Raw genomic sequence first — 24,625 nt, forward strand, 5'->3', positions numbered from 1 at the left:
GCGTTTTCAGACAGCGGGAGCTGTTTGACAGCTCTCGCTGTCAGACAGCAGATTTTGTTTGCGTTCGCTAGGCGGGAGCTGTCCTTTACCACCAAGCAAAAGCAAACAGCTATGTCCTGTGAGTGGGCACTCCGGGACGTAGCACGAGCCGGGCCTGTGGGGTGGCAGTCCCCAGGGCTATCAATGGCTCCTCGAAAGGGGCCGCGCTGCCCACCTCCAACACAATCTAGCCCTGAGGAAGGGGGTGATCTCCAAGGCTCCGGAGACCAAAACAGACATATATGTGGTGTTAATTATGGTAAAACTTTGCCTAACCATAGAAACTTACCTTCTCAATATATTTGTCCTCAGTGTTCTCAATATACTTGACATGAAATTTTGTTCACATGATATTTTGGACTCTATATATTTGGGACTCATCTCCAATTGCATAATACTGAGGGTCTCTAGTGATTCATTTTTTATCATGTATGGGTGCCCCCTCTCTTTCGTCTCTGCTCTGGCTCATCATAAAAGAAGGTCAATACTTACAAAGTTGAAATTTCCCAACTTACAATGAGGTGACAGCTGGACAAACCATCCAACACTTTTGCAAAAGTAAACTTTTTACAGCGTAAGTTATAAAAGGCTGAGAAGGTCGAAAGAGTGACTAGTCATACAAATAGAAGGGGTCAGGCACCCCACCTATCAGTTTGAGCCTAAACTTGGTGTGTTATCTCTTCGCTGTTGCTTAGTTAAATGACTCCCACTGTGTTCTTTCCTTTAACAGGCAGCATACAGTACAGCTATAGGTGCCAGGATTGCTCATCGGGCAAATACTCCAACACAGAGAATGGCTTCTGCAAGAATTGGACAGAGTAAGTGGGGGATTACAGTGTCTGTGGTCGTGGGGGAGATTATGTATTCTTAGTTTGTTTCTCTACTAGTAGGCTGCATAAGAGAGCCGGGGAGTAATTCCAGTAATTCACCCATGGACTTCCTGCTTTGCTTCATTGTGAGTGATCTAGCTAGAATCATCACTTTGGGTTCATGTCCTTTTCACAACTTCATTGCTTTCTAGCTAGGTTTGCAATATATATATATATATATATATATATATATATATATATATATATATATATATATATATATATATACATACACTTAAAAAATATAAAGGCTACAAGGGCATTATCGTTAGGCTCACATTTTAAACGTACCAAACCATAGAAATTCACTTGTTATAGTTCGAGTTATCTCTGCAATCATCAGCATTGGAGCAGCATATAAAGTTTATATGGCATGTGATTTTTTACATCAGGCTAACATTATATGTGTCTGCATTGAAACAGTAGTTGAGTAATCATTAGGAAAGGCATGTACTGATCTGGTGAGTATACAAAAAGATGCTTGAATTAATGCTTGATCTCAGTAAGTGATAATTACATAGCTTCGTATTGTTATTTTTAACACCATGCCACCTCGGTTGGGACTGAGCCATATGTAAACACGTCTTGACCCTGCTCCAATAGGAGCAGTCCAGCCCAAACAGCCTGGCCATGCCATCCCCCAAGGGCACCAACACCAGGAGAATCCTTACCTGTCCATTTCCACTGTAGGCTTGTGGAAATGTTCACACCTGGTCACATTTGAATGATCAACTCGGGTAAGTGCAGCATGTTCTCAGAATTGAGTATGCAGGGCAGGCTCTAAAGAACTCCTAGTTTCTTACATTTTAAGTTAGGAGTTGTGTGTGTGCACGTGTGTGTCCCCGCGCATGCACATATGTGTTAGCACCAATGAGTCAATGGAGTGAAAACATATTTGGTGATTTCTCTCTAGTGGCCTATGGCTTGGTGACATGTTCCGGGAGGAGTGTGCTTGATTAACCCCTGAACGACCGTTTAACTCTGGAAGAGCCAGGAAGCACTATTAGAACCAAGAAATAGGTGTCATATACTATCATCAACAGATGCCGCCCAGTGTGCGCTCTTTATCGTCTTTGGACCTTGTTAGCTACAACATCACCCGATGTGGGCTGCTATGTCTCCTGTATAAATATAAATCGAATGTTACTACTAATATAATGATAATAATCAGTTTATCTCGTATATCCCATGGTAGGAATAAAAGGAAGTTTAGTCTGAGTTTATAGAATATATAATATTTCGCAAGTAACACTTATTGCTTTATAAATATAGCTACTAAGATTAAGTTTACAGGTAAAAAAGTTACAGATAAAAAACATCCATTTTCCCTGCCGTTTTTTCACATATGAAAAATAAATAATCTTTTGAGTGGTTCTCAGTGCAGCTAATCACGAGTGTTTCGCCAATAGCGATGGAGTTTGACAGGTTGGCAAAAAAGAGAAAAGTTTTCAAAGCAGATAAGCTAATGTGTTTGCATCATAATGTTTTTAGGTAAAGTTTCCCATAGTGTTAAAACTCGTCAGGCAACCAAACATTAGTTGCATCTTAATTATTCTTTTCAGAGAACAGAAAACAAAAATGGATACATATGGATAAAATAAGTCTAAAATACACCTGAATAATTATGGATGAAAATGCGCCAAAAATAAACACCTGAAACTAGGCACCTATTCAACAATAATACAATGGAATACCGTGCTTTAAAGGGATTGTCCAGTCCCATTTTTACAAACCAGTTTTATGCAGAAGGATTTCACAAGTGAGGAGTCAACTGGTTCTGTAGCAAAGCAATTCAAGCAGCAAGCCGGGGGGAGGTGGCGGTCGCTGGGGCCCCCGTAAGCCCAAGAGAGGGGACCCATGTGCCCCCTTCTTATTTTTGACATACCCTCGAGAAGTGGCCCACAAAGGGGCTTTATAAAAACAAGCATTTTCAATGCAACGGTCTCGCTTTTGCTCGAGTTAGAGCTATTAGCGTTGTAGACTCCTAACCGGACTTTTCTTGCCACACAAATTAAAAGAAAAAAAAACGCAGCACTATGTAAAATGCAGTGCGATCGTGCTGAAATTGAAAACGTAATAACAGAGCGCAATCATGCTATGTAAACCCCAGCGCGATCGCGCTGCGTGGAAAATAAACAGACAAAGTAGTCTGGAAACCATGCTGAAAACATTGAGCCTCGTATGTTTATAGTAGTTTACTGGTGCTGTGTAGGTGGGCTAAACACTAGAAAAGGCATTATGTATGCATGCCTTTCACAAATGAAAGCAAGCGGATTGTAAAAGGCAAGCCCACGAACCAATGAAAGTGACTGACGTGACATGGGCGTGGTTGGAAGCCCAAAGAGAGATTACTACAGGGGACGGAGCGCTTTGCACTCGCCCCTAACAAGCCTGGGAGCATGTGCTTTTTTCTTTTGTTTTTTGCCACGGATTCTTAGCCCCATCGCGAATTTGCAGCATACATTTTTTTTTTTTTTAATGCCTTTTTTGCCCTGGGGTGCCCTATAGGACCCCAGCACCAGAGCTAAGGGGTCAGGGTGACTCTACCCTGGCCCCTTTTCTTACTTTTTACCTTTCTTTTCTTGAAGCCGAGTCCCATGATGGCTGCCAACACTTCCTTGCTGAAGTGTTGCCAGCCTCAGCACAAGATCTGGAGGGTTTCTGGAGCCTTAGCTTCCATATATATATATATATATCTATATATACATATATATATATATATCTATATATATATATATATATATATATATATAGATATATAGATATATATATATATATATAGCTACTTAACTGATTTACACCAGATAACAAAAAGTGTGTTTTCTGGACCAAGAGCTACCTCCATGCACAGTTTTTTCTTCAATAATTTGACTATAATATTTCATTGATATTTTTATTGAGGTTATAAAAGTTGTCATGAGTGCTGTAATATCTGGGGTAATTCCTGCACATAAACAATCACCCATGGCATTTTGCTCTTTCTATGTGTGCTGCAAAATGCAGCACACATGGAAAAAGCAAAAAACGAGGAGGAATAAAAGCATTTCTTCTCGTTTTGCCATGCTAACGCCACTCCTGGGTTGGCAGTAGTTTTTGGAGCTGCCTCAGGTTTATGACAACTCATAAATCTGAGGCAGAGTCTAAAGCAATGGGTGTTGCGGTGGAACGTCCACAGCAACACCCATTGCATGCCATTCTGATGCAGGAAACTGTGTGGAGGTGCCCATATTTACAAGGAGGCGTATTGCCACAAAAAGTGGCATTACACCTCCTTTAAATATGGAGCACTGCTTAGTGCCACCGAAGCATCATAAGTGCACTCCGTGGTGCTACGGGCTCTTAAATATGCCCCATTGTTTTTCCACCTCCTATAACTCTTCATCACTGGAGGAAAGAAGTTAAAGAGCAACACCTTTCCTGAACCATGCAGCTGCTGTTTTATTAGATTGTGCTGCGACGCAGAGATCCAATTATAGTTCCAAGCAGGTAAGAGAATGTTGCAGGAGTGTGTGGCCATTTGTTCATGTTTTAAGAATCTGACAGGCCCATCCTTAATACATACTTTGTGTTAACTAGTTGGTTTCATTGTTAACATGGCCTTTCTGTTTTCCTTTCTTTAATTGTCAGGTACATCTTCGGGGAACTGTAGTTCATTCTCCCTATATTTACCATATTAAATATGAAACTGAAACTACATGACCTTAGGTGATTTTGTACTGGAACATTAAAATTCTTTCTTTAGCCTAATAACAAACCTTGTGATTACTACAACATGAAGAGGATAATGAAAATGGAGGTGGATGGTGTCTGGGGCCCAAGGTCAGTTGTAGAATTAGGCACGTGGGAGAGCAGTGGCAGGAAAGTGCATAATTAGGGCTGAAAGGGGTGTGTTGCTGAGTCCGTGCTCAGGGGGAGATAGAAATGGAAAGAATCCCTCTCCAAAAACCAGCACAGAGGGAGCTAGAGCAGTGTTACTTGCCTGGTATTTCCAACTCAGAAATATTCTTGACATTAAAAGGAGAAAATCACTTTTTAGGTTTGCAAATACGAAGAGAGTTGGAAAACAGTGCATCTTACAAGGCCTTGTAAAGCCCAGGAGAGACAAGGAGGGGCCAGAGACAGGCTAAATGAAAGCTTGACTTGTTTTCGGCTTGAAGGTCCTAGAGGAACTTGAGCTGAGCCAGACATGTCTGGCTCAAGCCTTCAGTGGCCTGCTCACCTGCACCAAGCTCCTGCTGGAGGCAGCCCTGTCCCTTCAGTAGCAAGCATCTAGTAGCCCCATACCCACCTCTTTGTGGGGAATTGCCCAAAGAAATAAAAGGCCAGTCCACTCCGCTACCACATATAGAAGTTGTAAGTCAGCCTTTATCTCATCTAGTTAGAGATTCCTGACTTTCAAAGAAGTCCAGAAAAAGGGCTGGCATTAGTGTGTATCCATGTAGAGGCTGGCACAGTCCATGTCAAGGTGGTCAACCAGAAACTCAGGGTAAAGAGGAGGAATATGCACAAGTATTGCTTTAGATGGATAGGATGGGGAAAACTTTAACAAAAAGTGTAAGGGGGTCATTCCGACCCTGGCGGTCCATGACCGCCAGGGCCGGGGACCGCGGAAGCACTGCCAACAGGCTGGCAGTGCTTGCTGGGCCATTCTGACCGCGGCGGTAAAGCCGCGGTCAGAAAAGGGCAACCGGCGGTTTCCCGCCGGTTTACCCCTGGCCCAGGGAATCCTCCATGCAGCGCCGCCATGGGGATTCCGACCCCCTTCCTGCCATCCTGTTCCTGGCGGTTTTTACCGCCAGGAACAGGATGGCGGGAACGGGTGTCGTGGGGCCCCTGGGGGCCCCTGCACTGCCCATGCCACTGCCCATGCCACTGGCATGGGCAGTGCAGGGGCCCCTTAACAGGGCCCCATAATGATTTTCAGTGTCTGCTTTGCAGACACTGAAAATCGCGACGGGTGCCACTGCACCCGTCGCACCCCTACAACTCCGCCAGCTCCATTCGGAGCCGGCTTCATTGTTGAGGGGGGTTTCCCGCTGGGCCAGCGGGCGGCCTTCTGGCGGTCGCCCGCCGGCCCAGCGGGAAAGCCAGAATGGCCGCCGCGGTCTTTTGACCGCGGTGCGGTCGTTCGGCGGTGACCGCATGGCGGTCAGAATGACCACCTAAGTGTATTGACATCTGTAATTTCATATCTGCTCCTTTACTTAACTGTACTGCCTCAATTAGCTATCTTTGCCTGGCATCAGTGCTCCAACCCTGATTCCATTTTTTTTTCTTGTCCTCTTTGAAAATATGTGTGAGGGTCAGGTAATTAGTTTTGTCCTATCCAAAAAGATTGGCTTGGCACACAGAGGAGGTGCATTTATGCCTGGAGGCTAGGGAGTAGCCAGACAATCAAACTACCCTGCAACTTTACTTGTAATGTATAAACACAGAATATATCCTTTGTATGGTGGTGCAAACATGTTTTGAAGCAGATATGATATAATCTAGGGCATTTGGCTACCTCCAGAAGCCACAAATTAGGCCTGCAGCGGCCTACCCCAATGCACCCTTGGCCCATTCAATTAAAATTTCCTCGAGCCGGGCCTGATCCGCATCATAAGATATCTATATTTTTTTACCTTTAATATTGCCCAGACTACTGAACCAATTTACAGCAAATCACAAAAAGCCTTCTTCCCGGACCAAGGGCTATCTTTCTAGCAAATTTGGTGTAATTTCGTCCAGCGATTACAGCTGTAGCTGTGTTCAAAGTCCCTATGGAAAAATGCATGGGAAAACACAATTTGGGCCTCCCCATTTTTCTCAGCTTCCACTTGACGGATCACCCCGAAACCTTCAGGACAGCAGCTGAACTGAACAAAGTCTAAGTTTGGGAAACTTCATGGAGATTCGTCAAGCGACACCAAAGTAATTGGCAAAACAAAAAACTCTCTTCCTATGGGGACTAGGTTCTAACTATAACTACCTACTATCAACCCCCCAGTAGGTAACATATATATATATTTTTTCACTTACAAAATAAAGGTTACAGGGACGTTATACTTAGGTTATAGAATTTTTTTTAAAACAGAAAATCACTTAAAAAACGCCCTGAGGTACATGCCATTTAAAAAAAATATTATTATTGTATCCCCCACCCACCCACTGTAAATACAAGCTAGCCGCCACTGTCCACTTTCCACTTTGTCCACTTCGCAGACTATTTCTGTCTTCTTATTTGTTATCTTTTTACTGAAATGTTGCAATAAAGAACTACATAACAGAATAGAGCAAGCAGGAACCGGTGAGTAAACCTTGCATCACAAACGAACAATGCAAAAGCTTAATAGCAAAGAGTCCGTTACTGTGCCAGTTGTAGAAGGAAAGACAAGAAAGAAAAAAGAAAAATGGGGCAGGAGAGGAAGGGAGGGCAAAGAGAGAGAGGTGAGAATCATGTATCATTAAAGGTGGTGGGAGTACTCTCTCTACCACTTGGGCTACATAGCAGATTCTATAGCTAGTGCAAGGAGCTAGGCTTTACCAGGCACACCAGTGTTGATAGGAGTCATCTATGAATCTGCATCTCTTGTACCCAGGCCGCGTACTAAAGGGGTCCATATGTCGCATCAACTCACAATATGTCTGTAATTGTTCTTCACAGTTGGCTGTTTCATGCAGCCAGCTTTCTGTCTACTTTAGGACCATCATAACCATTTTCACCTAATCGCTAAACTCATTTCGAGTACCCTTAACCCTCTCTGTTCACCCTCAGAACACTGTGCCACCATGAGGACCACTGTTGCCGTCTTTCAAACCACAACAAATCATTCTCTCCCCATCCTTTCCAGTTCACCACAACCATTTTCACCCATCTGCTAAGTCCCAGAACTCTACCCTCTTACTACTATGCTACTGTTAGGCAAACCTTGTTATCACTCACAGTTCCTCTGCCCTCTGACAAAACTCTCTCCCGGATTCTTTTGGTCATACAGGTGTCCCTGGCACTGGGCTCTCTGGCCCTGATCTTCCTGGTCCTAATCTGCATGCCGCTTCTCTTTCTGGTCCTTGCCATCTTGGGTCTAGGTCTCCTGGTCATGATCCTTCTTGTTATGGCCCTTGGTCCTCTGATCATGTTTCTCCTAGTCCTTGGCCTCCTTGCCATCTTTGTCTTGACTTCCACTTTTGGTGGAAGGTACTTCTGAGGGTCATCCTCTGTGATCCTTGCTCTTCTGGTACTTCTGCACTTGGTTCCCTTGGCCCTGACCTTCTTATGTCTGACTTCCCTGGTCTTCCAACCCATGTTCACGACTCACCTGCTTCTGGTCCTCCTGGTCCTTGTCCTCTGTGTCTGGCCCTCCTGATTCTCCTCCTCCGGTCTGTCATCTTTCTCGTCCTGATTATTCTGGTCCTGAACTTCTTGGTTCCTCTGATCTTGTCCTCCACACACTGGTGCTTCCGCTCATAGCCTACCTAACCCTGGGTTGCCTAAACTTTGCCCTCCTAGTTCCATTCGTCTTGGTTCATCTAATTCTTTTGGGTCTTGTTTCCCTGTGCCTCGTCCTTCTTCCCTTAATTGTTCTTGTCCTCCTAGTCTTGTCTCAGAGCCTTGATATTTTCTTGTCTTTGCCTTCCTGGCCTTTCTCTCTCTCTGGTTCTTCTGGGCCTAGTTCAGCTTGTCCCTCAAATGGGACTCCAGTCCCTGGTTCTCTTAGTACTTTTCACATGGTCAGGCTTCTTTTATCTTTTGGCTTTCTTGGTTTCTTTACCCTGGTTAACCCTTGTCTGTTGATATTAATGCCTTATTATGAGCTTTTGCCAGCAGAATGTAAATATGACACTAATACACTTTTTAGAGGAACGTTTTACTTGGCTATGAAGCCAGGTTACAACTCCCACTTTAGCTGATAAATCGTGACGACGATGACACCACTGCTTGTGGTCTTGCGTGGCATGAGATGCAGCGTTGTTTTGCCCAAGTGCAATGCAGTTATGAACACAATGAAGTGTACTAATGTGCTTAGGGGAGATTTAGTCTGCAGAAATAGCAGGGTAGAACGTCCATATGGTTTGCAGTACGTGTATTGTGAAGTCACGTGGAGGATATGTGGCCTAATGGATTGATATTTTGCATTTGGGAGCCAGAATCCTGGTTTCAATTCCCGGCGCTAGACTTCAAATCATGTAATTCTGGGCATGCCACTTACCCTCCTTGTACCTAAAAATTTACAACGTAATTGTGTAACGCCCACTTGACATACATGATATTGTAGATCATCTTCTAACCCCTCATGCAATATGCAGTGCTAATGAATAAATGCTGTGCGTTCTCCTGTGTTCGCATCCGAATATCTCAGCTGAGGTACAGCTCCATCCCGCAATACTCCTTTCCATCATCAAATTCAGAGTTGTTTATAAGTGGCCCTGCACACTGATGGCAATGTCTGGGTACCGAATTCCAGAAAAACGTTTTGGAAAACAGTAGTTAAACCAATCCTGGAAGTGGACTCGCTGATGATTTTCAACCCCTTTTTATGGGCGATCGCAAAGCGCTCCGTCCCATTCTGTAATCTCTCTTCGGGCTTCCAACCACGCCCATGTTACATCAGTCACTTCCATTGGTTCGTGGGCTTGCCTCTTAAAATCCGCTTGTTTTCATTTGTGAAAGGCATGCTTACGTCATGCCTTTTCCGGTGTTTAGCCCACCTACACAGCACCGGTAAATTACTAAAAACATACGAGGCTCGATGTTTCAGCATGGTGTCCGGACTACTTTATCGTTGTATTGAAAATGCTTGTTAATCTTTCCAGTCCCATCCACCATGTGGAAGGAGATGCACTACGGGGACTAGGGGAAGGTGGTAAATGGAAAATGCATCATTTAAATGTCCATCTTGTAACTCCTGCTTGCCCCGCAAAGACATTCACTCTGCCTTTAACCTTTGTTTATCAAGGACTAGTGCTGAAGATGAAGGTGAGACAGGGAAATTATCACACTTTAAAAAGACAGATCGGCTCTGGTGGAAAAGGCAAAGGGCACATAACCCAATGACAACCCATAGGGACTCTAAAAAGGTTTTTGAAGAAGAAATAGAAGAAAATACCAAAGGAGTCGGGGATTTTTTTTTTATAGAGCAGCAGCCATGCTAATTAAGATTAACCATGAAAATCAGTGCCAAGTGACCTTTCAAGATCCCAAGGCTCAGTTTCCAGAGAGAACTTACAGCTCCAGATATCAGACAGAAATCTGCAGTGTAAGGACAAAGATTTTATTTAACACGCACAAACAAGGCAATATTTTTTGACAATATTGGGCTCAAAATTACACAAAGTCACTGTCAGTGCCTTCGACTCAACTTCAACACATGGACCAGGTACCACCCCGAAAATTCGACTTAGAAAACAAGACCAACTTCAACATTGGGATGAGCCTCAAAAGGGGTTTGACCTCAGATGGAGGATCAAGCATCAAGGGGGTTTACAAGGGACGTGTATAGGTCAATGAAACTTTTGATTCGTTTAATATGTTTTTGCCATAGTTTCAGTATAGAATCAATAATCGTCACACAATAATCAATAGTCATTAGTAAAATAAACAATCAATGGAGTCAGTAATTTCCACACACCATGGCTCTTCAGCCATGAATAACCACACCTTTAATTATAAGTTTAGTACGTTTATTTCTCTTACGTTAATAATACTAAGTCAGGAATCATAATCATCAACTCAAATCAAACTATTTTAATAATGCTTGTTAATCAGAAAGTCGCAAGAATCATGAATCATGATCTAATTAAAGCTTGAATCAAAAGACATGCTAAGGCATCAACATTAATAAAACCCATTTCAGCAAAGCTATGCTGCCAATAAAGTTCCGAAAAATAGTCCATCAACCATTTGTCTCTACAATTTGTCAGGAGTCGTTTGAGTAACCTCAACTAACACAGATTAGCATCGGCATGTGGGGCTTCATGCAAAACAATTTGGGACACCAATATTGGAAAAAAAACATCTACCTAAAGAAAGTATCAAGCCAACGCAGTTGGTACCTACAAAGAAAGGGCATAAAAATGCAATTCAGTCATTGTCATATCTACCTATCCACGTATGGGTCAGCAAGCAGAATCAGTCTTCGCTCTTAGGTCAATCGATCAGCAAAGTATCAGGCTCTCAGAGTATGAGCCCAGCGACAGAATCTCTTCTTCTCTTCTTCTCCCACCGTCACTCTAAATCTCTAGTCTCACAATCGCAATCTCAAAATCTGTCTAAGTTCCCCCTGTTGCGTTATTACATCAAAGTTTCCCACACTATCCCCCAATTTCCAATTGGTCAATTAATCATACGATATTACTCTGCCCAATGATTGTCCATATACAAAATCTATGAATTTTAGTATTTCACAGTTCACATTTCGTTGATTGGTCTGCTTTACGATGTTTTCATCATCCGGCTCGTCAGGTATCAATTTTGTTGCATCTTTGTTTCCAGTCAGTGTCTTCATTGTTCATGTCCTGGGAAAGTACATCTCATGTACATTACACACGTTTTGTAACATTTCTAGAGACTTCATCTCTTGTCCGTCAGTTCCCATAGAAAGCTTCTGCTAAGCATTTTATTAAAACAAATAACAGTTCACTGTTAGTTCACTCTGTCAGCATTTTGTATTAAAACACTAAGAGATACAGCTTCTGCATGAGGCCTGGCAAGACTAGGCCAAGACACTCGCTACGTTAAGGCCTACAATTAATAAGCAAAAACATAATTCATAACCCTTAATATGACATAGTACTACTTTAATCTAATACATTTTCAATATTTCATACGTATTCATAATTTATTTAGTACATTTTGTGAACCCTGGTGGCCATTTTCGAGGTCACATTTTTAAACATGCCCATTATTTTTTCTCCGTTATTCATTTTTCTACATAAGTCATTATTCAAAATACATTAGCATTCATTAATAATTTCTAATTAAGACATCTGCTTCAGAAATCCCTCCCCTGATAACTAAATATGTCATCACACCAAATTTACCACCCACAATTTTTACAATTCTATCTCTTTGACATTTTGTCTTCTCCTTGAATTTTCCCTATAGATTCTTTCCCTTTCCTTTTCTTCCCTCCTCTGATTATCTTTGGACCTTTTCAATGTAATTCTTTTACATAATTTACATAATCCCGATATTCCTAATAAGCAACCTATGACAATTAATATTCCCTGTCTAATTTTCAATAATACCCCATTCCAAAAATTACTAAGCCAATTTCCCACTGAAACAAACCCCTTACCAACCTTTTCCCAAACCCCTGTTTCTTTCAACTCCTTCAGATCACTATTTGCGTTAGATTAGTAAGTAAGTCTCATCTCTTTACTACTGTTAGGAATGTAAGAGCAGCAATGCCTAGAGTTAATCATTTTACAGACTCCGCCATTTTTCGCTAAAGGAATGTCTAAAGCAAGACGATTTTGAAGAGTCAAATCTCTATCCGCAGCCAGTTCAGTAGCTATCAGGAATATAGCCCCTGAAAATTTGTCAGCATATTATCCACAATGGTAGACAACTTTCAAATCTTAATCGAATTCAGGATGACTCCCAGTGAAGGAATCACCGCACCAAATATACCTCCCACTATTGCAGAAGAGGTTTCCCTCCTTTGTTTCTTACGATGTAATTCTGTCAGTTCTGGAAACGTTTTCAAATCCTCCATCTGGTAAATCTTTGGGAAAACTATCCACAAATAACATGCCCCATACCATCCTCTTGGAAGACGGTAATAAGCATTAAGTCCACAAATATAATAGATCCCCCGAATCGCAGGGTCCTGTCCATTCAACATAAATGTCCATTTATTCTTAAACGAAAACACATGCCTACATTCACTCATACCCACAAATAAAGTGTCAGTGCGCAATTTAGGCCTACATATACAAAGCTTTCCTATGTGTAGTGCATCTAAAGCTAATTTCCCTTGCGTTTTAATTGCAGTGTAAACATAATCATTCTTGTAAGTTCTTTTCTCTAAGCCTTTTTCTAATTTCTCCTTCAGCGCTTTTCGCCTGTCATCACTATGATCTAAAAAGATTTTCTCTAACAGTGTAAACAAGCATGTGAGGTTATTCCTGTGAGCATAAGCCATCCCAAACGTTAGCGTATGCTCAAAGAATCCTCTAATTAATTCTATGTCATTATCCTTAGCAACTCTACTCAAGTATCTAATAATAGGAACAAACGAAAACACGAGGTCATTATTAGAGTAGAAATACTGGATGTACTCTTGATTATAGAACCTTGTTAGTAAAAGACTACAACTTATCCCATATGTTAGTGGAAGACTATGGTAAGTGACTCCTTCCTCGACTGATGAAGGAATCTGTGTACGCACAAGACAATCCTTTGCGTCCATTGTCTCAACATACTCACTCAGCAAGCAATAGAAAATATTAGAAGAAAGTTCTCCTTGAGCATTAGTAAAGTCATGCAAATACTTCTCGTCTAACTTGTCTAACTAAGCCTGTTAATGTAATAGTCTCAAAAGTAGAAGTATGGCTGGCTCCTTTTGCATCAAGAATAGACATACCCACAATCAATACTATAAACAAAGTCCTACACATAATTGCCAAACCACTGCTCATATATTTATAGCGCCTAACATCAGTTAGCTTATCTACATCAGCCATGATCTGTAAAGAATCAGAAAACAGAAGTAACTTAGAAAATGTGCAGCAAAAATCAAAAACAAATTTCTTTCAGCAAATCAGTTTCACTTCCAGGAACCCTTCTCCTTGTCAAAATCGGTTTGCAGCTTCATCAAAATCAGGTTATCAATGTCTTTTCCGGTTACTTTCATCAGTCTCTTTCTCAAAAAATATTTCTCAGATTGTTTCAACAGTTCAGTTCATTGATCTTTTTCAAGTCACTTCAAAATTGACTTGGAACTTCCCTATCAAAACAAAAAGACATAGGGGGTCATTCTGACCCTGGCGGTAAATACCGCCAGGGCGGGGGTTGGCATTAGCACCGCCAACAGGCTGGCGGTGCTCCGCCGGGCATTCTGACCGCGGCTAGAAGCGTAAAGGCGGCGGTGTACCGCCGACTTTCCGCTGCCCATGGGAATCCGCCATGGCGGCGCAGCTTGCTGCGCCGCCATGGGGATTCTGACACCCCATACCGCCATCCTGTTCCTGGCGGGTCGCCCGCCAGGAACAGGATGGCGGTATGGGGTGTCGTGGGGCCCCTGGGGGCCCCTGCAGTGCCCATGCCAATGGCATGGGCACTGCAGGGGCCCCCGTAAGAGGGCCCCACAAAGAATTTCAGTGTCTGCTTTGCAGACACTGAAATTCGCGACGGGTGCAACTGCACCCGTCGCACCTTCCCACTCCGCCGGCTCCATTCGGAGCCGGCTTCCTCGTGGGAAGGGTGTTTCCCACTGGGCTGGCGGGCGGACTTTTGGCGGTCGCCCGCCAGCCCAGTGGGAAACCCAGAATGACCGCCGCGGTCTTTTGACCGCGGAACGGTCTTCTGGCGGTTCCCGCTTGGCGGGCGGCTCCCGCCGCCCACCAAGCTTAGAATCAGGCCCATAAACTCTTGTTGCCATTCATTTGTAGTTGCATACGCCCATTCAGGACCTGTGTATCTTCGACTTGCTATTCTCTTTCTTTTCAACTTTCGGTCACCATTCAACTCTCCTTCACTTAATTCCTCTTTTCTTGTGGTATCTAATTCTTCCTCTATCGTTTGATCGACAATTACCTCTCTCCTTTTCTCTGCTTGCAAATTCGGCCACTTATCTCCTTTTAGTGTACCTTCTGTTAATATTCTCTTCAGGAGTGAACTTGCATCTTTTTCCTTCTCTGTGGTGTCTTCTCATGACAACAGGTTCAGGAGTCAGATCACTTTGACTTTGATCCTGCTCATCTCCTTCCCTTCCTTGGTCTGGTACTTGCTCTGTTTGTCTCTCTGAATCGTCTGCTTCTGGGCGAACTCCCTCAGGACTAGACTCTCCTGCTGGTTCAGTTGCAATAGGTTCCTCAGCACCTTCCTGGAGAGCTTCACCTTCATCTCTCACAGGAGTGTGGGAACCGTCCTCAACGAGCTCAGGTTCAGCTCCAGTTCTTCTTGCTCCTTTTCTTGTTCTGGTGCTGTAATTTGTCTCACAGTTGTTGGTACTCTCAACAACTCTTCTTCATGATCTAGTACACATGCCACTTTCTTCATATGGATTCCATGAATCCAGTTTGGGATCCCAGCACACTTCACAGCTTTCATAGTCGTTAGAACCACTTGGTATGGTGCCTTCCAATGAGATTCCAAGCACGTCTTGCGAACATGTTTTCGGACAACAACCCAGTCGCCAGCTCTCAGGTTGTGCCCTGGATCATGGATCGGTGGCAGTGTGGTGGCCTCCACCTGCTGAGAGGAAGAGCGGACTACATCAGCCAGACCCTTGCTGTAATGCAACATCATATCATCTGTAATGTTGACAAGAGCATTGGCTGGAACTGCTGGCAACCTCATTGCTCTGCCCATGAGAATCTCATGGGGTGACAATCCTGTCTTCCTGTCAGGTGTGTTTCTCATCTACATCAACACCAAAGGCAATGCATCAGGCCATTTCAGATTCGTAGCTGCACACATATTTACAGTCCTTGACTTTAGAGTACCATTCATCTGTTCCACTAGTCCTGATGCTTCAGGGAGGTAACTACAATGCAACTTCTGCTCAATGTTCAATGCTGCACACAACAGTTTAATCACCTCATTATTGAAGTGCGTTCCCCTATCTGATTCTAAAGATATCGGAAATCCAAAGCGTGGTATCAGTTCCCTAAACAACAGTTTCGCTACTGTGAGACTATCATTTCTCCTTGTAGTGTACGCTTCAATCCAATAACTAAAAATGCACACAATCACCAACACATATCTCAAACTTCCACATGCAGGCATCTCAATGAAATCCAATTGCATTCTGCTGAATGGACCTCCTGCTCTTCCAGTGTGGCTCAAATTAACCACCGTCCCTTTCCTGCATTTAATTGCTGGAAAATGACACATCGATGGCAAACTGCTTCAGCTGCTTGTCTAAACTTGGGGTTAAACCATTCAATTGTGAACAGATAAACCATGGCATCCCTCCCAATGTGTGCCTGACCATGATAGCCTGTTATCTCAGATGGCGAAGTACTATTTGGCAAAACCATCTGACCCTCCTCAGATACCCACAACTCATCCTGTCTTTGAACACATTTCATTTTGCTCCATTACATTTTCTCTTCCTTGTCAACATTACTCTGCAGAGTTTTTAACTCCTCTAATGTGTCGATCACTTTTAATGCAAAGCTCGTACATGTAGTGTCTTCTTCAGGTAACAATTCCCACTTGTCCTTGAATGATATACAGTTCAATGCGCAGAACCTTGCGACTTGATCTGCATATCCATTCCCTAGTGACACGTAGTCCTGTGACTTTAGATGTGCAATGCATTTCACCATGGCAATTTCTTCAGGGAGTTGAATCACATATAACCACTCTTTTATTCTTTCACCAGTTCTCACCGGTGACCCAGTAGAGGTCAGGAAACCTCTCTACGACCACAGTGGACCAAAATCATGAACTATTATGAATCCATATTGACTATCCGTGTAGATAGTGACTCTCAATCGAACAGAAACATGGCATGCCCTAGTAAGAGCAATCAATTCCGTTACCTGAGCAGAATACACTCCTCGAAGCCAGGAAGCTTCTAAGGTACCTGTAATTGTGCACACTGCATATCCTGCTCTCAGTGTCCCTGTGCTGTCTCTCAAACAAGAACCATTGACTAAAACTAATTGGTTATTTTCTTCCAATTGGGTATCTCTGATGTCAAGTCTTGGTTTCGTGCACAACTCAGTTACTTTGAGACAATCATGTTCAACATCCTCCTCTTTTTAAATTTCAGTAGTATCACTTGGAAGTAAAGTTGCCGGGTTCAGCACTGTACATCTTTTCCGTGTTACATTTGGAGCACCCAAGTTGCTTGTCTCATATCTAGTAAACCTAGCACCTGTCAAGTATTGGGTTTTTGTTCTTGTCAGTAAAATCTCAATTGGGTGAGGGACCATTACAGTCAGGGGATATCCCATTACTACTCCTTCACACTGTGAGAGACTCTGACCAACTGCACGCAAACAAACTGGTAGGGCTGCTGTAACTGGGTCCAACGTAGCTGAAAAATATGCTGCTGGGCGATGAGCAACTCCATGGACCTAAGTCAAGACAGACAATGAACATGCATCACGCTCAGGACAAAACAATATGAATGGCTTTGTGTAGTCAGGCATACCCAACGCTGGAGCTCTGCACAAACTCTCTCTCAGTTCAGTGAACGCTTTCATCTGATCTTCATCTAATGCTATGGGGTATATGGCATCCTTATGGGTCAATTTCTGCAGTGGCTTTGAGATTTCTGAAAAGTTTGGAATCCATTGTCGACAATAACCCACCATTCCCAGGAACATCCTAACATCTCTCTGTGAAGTTGGGGGGATTCATCTGCATTATCATTGTGATCCTTTCTCTGGATATTTTCCTCGACCCTTTCTCAATCTGGTGTCCCAAATACTTTACTACTTTCTGACAGTGCTGCAACTTCAGTGGTGACACTTTATGACCATATTGATTCAATAGGGCAATCGAATCATAGTTACCCTCGTCCCTTGTCCTGGGTGCAGTCAACAAGTCATCAATGTATTGCACCAAAGTCGCTTGGAAAGGTAATTCTAATGACTCCAAATTATTTTTCAAGATCTGATTAAACAATGATGGTGACACTGTGTACCCTTGAGGAAGTCTACACCAGCAGTAGGCTCGATCTAGGAATTTGAAACTGAAGAGAAATTGACTATCCTCATGAAGAGGCACAGAAAAGAACGCTTGTGACAAATCAACCACTGTGAACCACGCTGCATCACATGGAATCTGGAACATTATTACAGCTGTATTGGGCACTACAGGACAACACTTAACCACAATGTCATTTACTTTTCTCAAATCCTGAACAATTCAAACCTTCCCACATGGCTTCTTCAGACCCATTATCAGTGAATTGCATGGACTGCTCACTACCTCTTTTAAAACTCCCTGCTTCACAAAATCTGCAATTATCTGAGCCACTTTCATCAGGACATCTTGTGTCATGTTACACTGAGGAAGCTGTGGGAACACTGCATTCGGTTTCAAAGTAACTTTAATCTGCTCCACTCCTTTGATCAACCCCACTTCTTTCCTGGTAAATCCTACACATTCTCTTGCACTGTTCCCTGCAAATCGGAATGAAGCTCTCTCTCTCTGTGAACATCAGGAAAAACTCGATCAAGTGATACTCCTCATTTGTAGTTTCACACTCAGTCTCTGAGTCTTCCTCATCATTACTATTTCTCTAGAGCTCAATTCCATCATTTGAACAAGTAATCAGACAACTTGTCTCGCACAGCAAGTCCCTTCCCAGTAGGGATACCGGGCTTGATTGCAGACTACAAATGTATGCAATCCCTGGAAGTTGCCAATCTCAACTTGCACTGGATCTGTAATTGGGTTTGTCAAATACTGATTTGCTACTTCTACAACCTGAACTGTTCGACCCAAAAGGGGCAAATTCGGAACTTCTGCACTTCTCACTGTAGAAAAGGTAGCTCCTGTGTCTACTGAAAATGAGACTCTGTGACCCATTACCTTCCCTCTGACATAGGGTCCCCTCTGATCTACTTCTAAGGAAGTCGCAAGCACACATGGTTCCTCATCTGAACTGTCACTCATCCAGTCACCATTTATATCATTCTCACTATGTCACGGGAATTGGTGTACTACCTTACTATTTCTATCTTGTCTCTGACCTGTGACCTGTTGAGAAAGCATCATTTGTTGCTGCTCCATCGGGGCTTGAGGTATTTGCTGTCTAGGTACCATGGGAACCTGCTGCTGCATCCGCTGCAACTTTGACACTTGCGCACGGGCATATGCACCTGTTGCATAGGCTGAAAATTCTGCATCTGATTCACATTATTCTGAAATTTGGATTAGGACTCCATTAATCTCGGTCCTCTCATATTCTGAAATGTGTTGACGTCATTACTTTGCTGAACAACACCCTCTTGCACCATCATCGGACACTCCCACTTCCAGTGTCCCACGGCTCCGCAAATGTGACACAGTAATAGCCTCTTCATTCCCTGCACATCATTCTGAACCACTACCGAATTCAAATCCGGACCATGATTCATATTGCCTCCACGACCTCTCAGCTGAAACATGACATTTCCCTGCTGTTGCGGTATCTGTTGCACAAAAGTCCCCTGCACTCCTGTTGAGCTGCCTTAATCTGCATCACCATTGCCTTCTCTTTCAACTTTTTCTGCTTCAACCCAGTCTCATCCCTACAGTATTTTGCATACTGCAACACCTCATCAATCGGCTTTGCTTGCCAGCAAATTAAATGACTCTTAATCATCTGACCTATCTCAGGTCTCAGTCCTTCCACAAATCTAAACACAAAATGCAGCATGTCTTTCGGCTCAATTGCTTTTTTGCCACTGTACTCCTTGAACGCCTTCAACAATCTCTCATAATACACAAGTATCGATTCCTTCACCTCCTGCACTGTCCTGTCAATCCTCTGCCAATCAATGTTTTGGGGTGAAATCCTCGTCTTCGAGAACTCAATCACCTTATAGTAATGTTTCATTACATCAGGAGGTGGTGCACCTGTACTTTTATCCCTCTCTGGCTCACTTGTCGGCCAATCTACAGCTCTTTTACATTCAACCCACAAATCAGCTGGAACCACTGTTACCAGTAAGGTATTTATGTCTTCCCACAGACATTTTGAGAGTTTCACAAATCTGTCCGTCTGCTGATACCACTCTCCCGGCTTTTCTCACAACTTTGGATAATCATTTGTGAATGACAGACTATCACTCCTATGCCAAGGGGCATGACAAACTGTCCCCCGGGATTTCTCTCATTGGTAAAATATTTACTTGGTCCTTGCGCTGTTATACATTCTCAGACACCTCTAGAGAATCTTGTTTCCTTGTGTTTATCTTCTTTATCCATCTGCCTTCCCATTTCTCCAAGGCTCCACAAACCTGAGCAGTCTGCAATAATTCTTTAAGGTGCACCTTCATTCCAGCTGACCTCATGTGTTCGAAATCCTTTGCTTCAAAATCTAATCTGTAACTTCTCTTCAAATGCTTCATTTTCTCAATTTCTATGTCATGCTTCTCTGCCAAATCTGCTAGCCTCTGGTGTATCTTGTCCACCTCTCTTGTAATTCTCGGGCATAAGTAAATCAATTCTGCTTCTGTGTAAGATTCTAACCTATTCACCCCCATCGTTCCCTCAACCAGTTCGCCTACTTCCATGCTCAATCTGACACAATTTATCTGCTCCTCACCTTTGGAAGCACCCTGTGGAGTATTCAGCTTGTCTAGCCATTCAGTCAACTGCTGTGCTGTCAATCCCGGTAATGAAAAGTTACTCGCATTCCCCAGTGGCACCTGCTGTACCGCACTTGATGTCTGTGGTGTCAATAATTTCAAGCTCTGACCTGCACTGGGTCCATTCATGGCACCCGGAAGTGCAACGAGTGGACTGAGATCTAACAATGATCTTGCCCCATCAAATGTCTGGCCCATAGAAGAGACTACCTGAACTTGCTCATTTGGTCCCCTCCTCACAAAACTCTGGGACATCTGTCCTTGTTTACTCATGCCTGGTTTCTTCTGTGCAGATATTGGTACCACTGGACCAACAGTAATCTGCAGTGATATTGCATCTGAGTCTGCTCTAGCCCCCGAACATTGTGGGACAGTAACTCCCATGCTCCGATTCATAATCGGTGTCAAGTCTGACTGTGTCCCTGTCATTGATGTAAATCTCTGCATCCCTTGCGGCTGACCTGAGTCGGCTCAGTCTGAACCAACAGTGGTCTTGGAACCACTTGCTCTGTAGGCACCACTAAGTTCGAAGTCGTCTCTAAGACAGGCACATCAGGATAAATTCTCTGTATTGGTGGCAGATGCATCTGTGCTTCAACTACCAGAGTAGTCTACACATTAGGGGGCATATTTATACTCTGCTTGCGCCGAATGTGCGTCAAACATTTTGACGCACATTCGGCACAAACCCTGCCCCATATTTATACTTTGATGCCCGACCCTGCGGACGTCAAAATCAGGGCGTGATGCAGGTGTAGTCTAAAATATTATGGGCCTGATTACAACTTTGGCAGAGGGGGTTAATCCGTCCCAAATGTGACGGATATCCCGCCTGCCGTATTATGAGTCCATTATATCCTGTGGAACTCATAATACGGTTGGCGGGATATCTGTCACATTTGGGACGGATTAACCCCCTCCGCCAAAGTTGTAATTGGGCCCTATGTGCCTTGTTGAGGGTCCGGTACATATAACAGATCTAATTTGTCTTGAACAGGCAGAATAAAACAGACTTTTGTCTAAGCCCGATCTAAGGAGCCTTGAGGATGGATGAGTGAGTCTTCCATCCTGCTCAGTCCTTTCTGCATCAGCCTTGGTCTAACATTGAGTCGGTGTTCCAGCATCGTCATCTATCTTGCTACTGTCAAGCAGTGGGGTACTTGGCTGGCTTGTTGGGGCCTGAGGATGTTGAAGGGGGCTGCTCTGTCTCCACACACAACATACATCTGCTATAGCAAGTCAATAAAATAATGTATGTGTACGAGTGTGTATGCATGCACGTGTGCACAAGTATATGTACATGAGTGCGGGCATCTGTCTGTGTGCTGAACATGTGGGCGCATGTATGCAAGATTATTTGTGCATGTGTTCTTAGGCACATGAGTCTGTGTATGCACCTGAGCATGTGGATGTATATGTGTGTACAGGCATGAAATCGTGTGTGCAGGTGAATGTGACATTGAGTTTGTGAGTGTGCGTGCATTACAGTGTGCCCAGGAGTGTGAGTGCACAATTGTGTATGGATATGATATTGTGTAAGTATGTACATGAGTGTGAATATGCTTGTGAGTGTTTGTGTGTGCTCATGAGTAGTGTCTGTGCACAGGTGTAGAAATCTGTGTTTGAATCTCAGCAGCTTGTCTCAGCCTCAAGCTCCGAGGCCGATACAATGAGCATCACTGAGTTAGGGAAAACATGTGCTTTTGCAAATATATGCTGTGTGTGCACGTGTCTCTACACATAAGTGTGTGCACATGCGTTTGTGAGCACAGGATTGTGTTTATGTCTGTACAAGCATGTGCATGTGCACCTGTGGGTGTGTAAAAATCTTTGTTCAAATCTCCGCAGCTTCAATCAGCCTTTCATCTTTGTGAGGTTGATAAAATGGGTTCTATTAGTTTGGGTATCAATAAACATCTCTTATTCAGTGGCAAGATACCCCAAGGGGTCAATGTGTGCTTTTGTAAATAAACATTATGGGGGTCATTCTGACCCTGGCGGTCGGTGATAAAGCGGCGGCCAACCCGCCAACAGGCTGGCGGTCCAAAAAATGGAATTCTGACCCTGGCGGTAACCGCCAACAGAGCCCGCCACTTTAACACTCCGACCGCCACGGCGGGACACACAAACAGCGCGGCGGTCACTGCCAACAGGCAGGCGGCAGACAATGTACCGCCCACCCTATCACAACTCACCAACCCGCCACCTTTTCCGGGGCGGGAGCCCCGCCGATAAAAACACGGCGGAAACAGACTACGAACTGGAAAACGCTCACCTCTATACACTCCACGAGGACGGAGGACAGCATGGAGCCCGAATTGAACATCCTACCTGCTCTCGTCTACCTGCTCATCTACCACGAGTACGAACTCCGGCGCAGACGACAACGGTGAGTACCGCACCTACGACACAGGGGAGGGGGGGAGGAGGAAGGGTTACGGGCACACACATACGCATTACACCCACCCCCCAACTATCTACACACCAATGCAGAGCACCAAGTCAAAGTGACCCCACCCAAACCCCCCGGAATAACGAAAAGATATAATTAAAGTGAGAAACGAAATTTATGTAAAAAATAGGTTCATTGAAGTCATGGTAAAAGAGGAAAATGAAACAAAAAAATCCAAGTGTAAACATTGCGTAACCGATAAATAGAGGCAATAAGTCCAGCACAGTCACTGAAATTGCAAATGTCCGTGGGCCAAAGTGTATCAACACATGGGCAAAGCCCACACAGGAGACCTGAGTCCGTTGGAGAGAACACTGCAGGGGCATCAGATGATAAAACTACAGGCACCTCAGGGGGAAGGGAAGGGGGGCACCACAGCCACATGAGTCCACGACGCCAGATCCAAGAAGGGGCCACCATGCCCACTGTTCAATCCTGGGGAGTGCAAAGCCTCAGTCTCTCAAGTCTCTACAGTGGGTGGCTTGCCCACTGTCATATCCTGGGGAGTGCAAAGCCACAGTCTCTCAAGTCTCACAAGTGGGTGCTTGCCCACTGTCATATCCTGGGGAGTGCAAAGCCACAGTCCATCAAGTGGATAACAGTCTCCACAGGCAATGGAGGAGGCAGGGTGGCCCGAGTGCAGCGTGAACATTAGCACAACACAGAACCGGCACTGTCATTGGGCCAGCGGTGCTTGAGACGGCGGGGCCCAGCGGAGCGGTGCTTGAGACGGCGGGGCCCAGCGGAGCGGTGCTTGACAGGAAGGGGCCCAGCGGAACGGTGCTTGAGATGAAGGGCCCAGCGGAGCGGTGCTTGAGATGAAGGGGCCCAGCGGAGCGGTGCTTGACAGGAAGGGGCCCAGCGGAGCGGTGCTTGACAGGAAGGGGCCCAGCGGAGCGGTGCTTGACAGGAAGGGCCCAGCAGAGCGGTGCTTGACAGGAAGGGCCCAGCGGAGCGGTGCTTGAGACGGCGGGGCCCAGCGGAGCGGTGCTTGAGATGAAGGGCCCAGCGGAGCGGTGCTTGAGACGGCGAGGCCCAGCGGAGCGGTGCTTGACAGGAAGGGGCCCAGCGGAGCGGTGCTTGACAGGAAGGGGCCCAGCGGAGTGGTGCTTGACAGGAAGGGGCCCAGCGGAGTGGTGCTTGACAGGAAGGGGCCCAGCGGAGCGGTGCTTGACAGGAAGGGGCCCAGCGGAGCGGTGCTTGAGAAGGCGGGGCCCAGCGGAGCGGTGCTTGAGAAGGCGGGGCCCAGCGGAGCGGTGCTTGAGACGGCGGGGCCCAGCGGAGCGGTGCTTGAGACGGCGGGGCCCAGTGGAGCGGTGCTTGAGATGAAGGGCCCAGCGGAGCGGTGCTTGAGACGGCGGGGCCCAGCGGAGAGGTGCTTGAGATGAAGGGCCCAGTGGAGCAGTGCTTGACAGGAAGGGGCCCAGCGGAGCGGTGCTTGAGATGAAGGGCCCAGCGGAGCGGTGCTTGAGATGAAGGGCCCAGCGGAGCGGTGCTTGAGATGAAGGGGCCCAGCGGAGCGGTGCTTGACAGGAAGGGCCCAGCGGAGCGGTGCTTGAGACGGCGGGGCCCAGCGGAGCGGTGCTTGAGACGGCGGGGCCCGGCGGAGCGGTGCTTGAGTCGGCGGGGCCCAGCGGAGCGGTGCTTGAGATGAAGGGCCCCTGTTCAGCGGTGCTCCTCCCGGCGGTGCCCTGTTCAGCGGTGCCTTTCTGCACGGCGGGGCCCTGTTCAGCGGTGCCTTTCTGCACGGCGGGGCCCTGTTCAGCGGTGCCTTTCTGTACGGCGGGGCCCTGTTCAGCGGTGC

General features: G+C 45.1%; 1 protein-coding gene across 2 annotated transcripts in view; it reads left to right on the forward strand.

Annotated features, from left to right (window-relative positions):
* The window catches only part of TNFRSF18 (TNF receptor superfamily member 18), a 113,586-nt gene that overhangs the window by 49,997 nt on the left and 38,964 nt on the right, over window positions 1–24,625 (forward strand). For both annotated transcript variants that reach the window (XM_069241102.1, XM_069241103.1), the window contains exon 3: window positions 770–857. In XM_069241102.1, the coding sequence (XP_069097203.1) occupies window positions 770–857 (88 nt within the window). The remainder of the gene's footprint in view (window positions 1–769; window positions 858–24,625) is intronic.

This window comes from Pleurodeles waltl, chromosome 6 (assembly GCF_031143425.1).
Source record: "Pleurodeles waltl isolate 20211129_DDA chromosome 6, aPleWal1.hap1.20221129, whole genome shotgun sequence".
NCBI classification, from domain to species: domain Eukaryota; kingdom Metazoa; phylum Chordata; class Amphibia; order Caudata; family Salamandridae; genus Pleurodeles; species Pleurodeles waltl.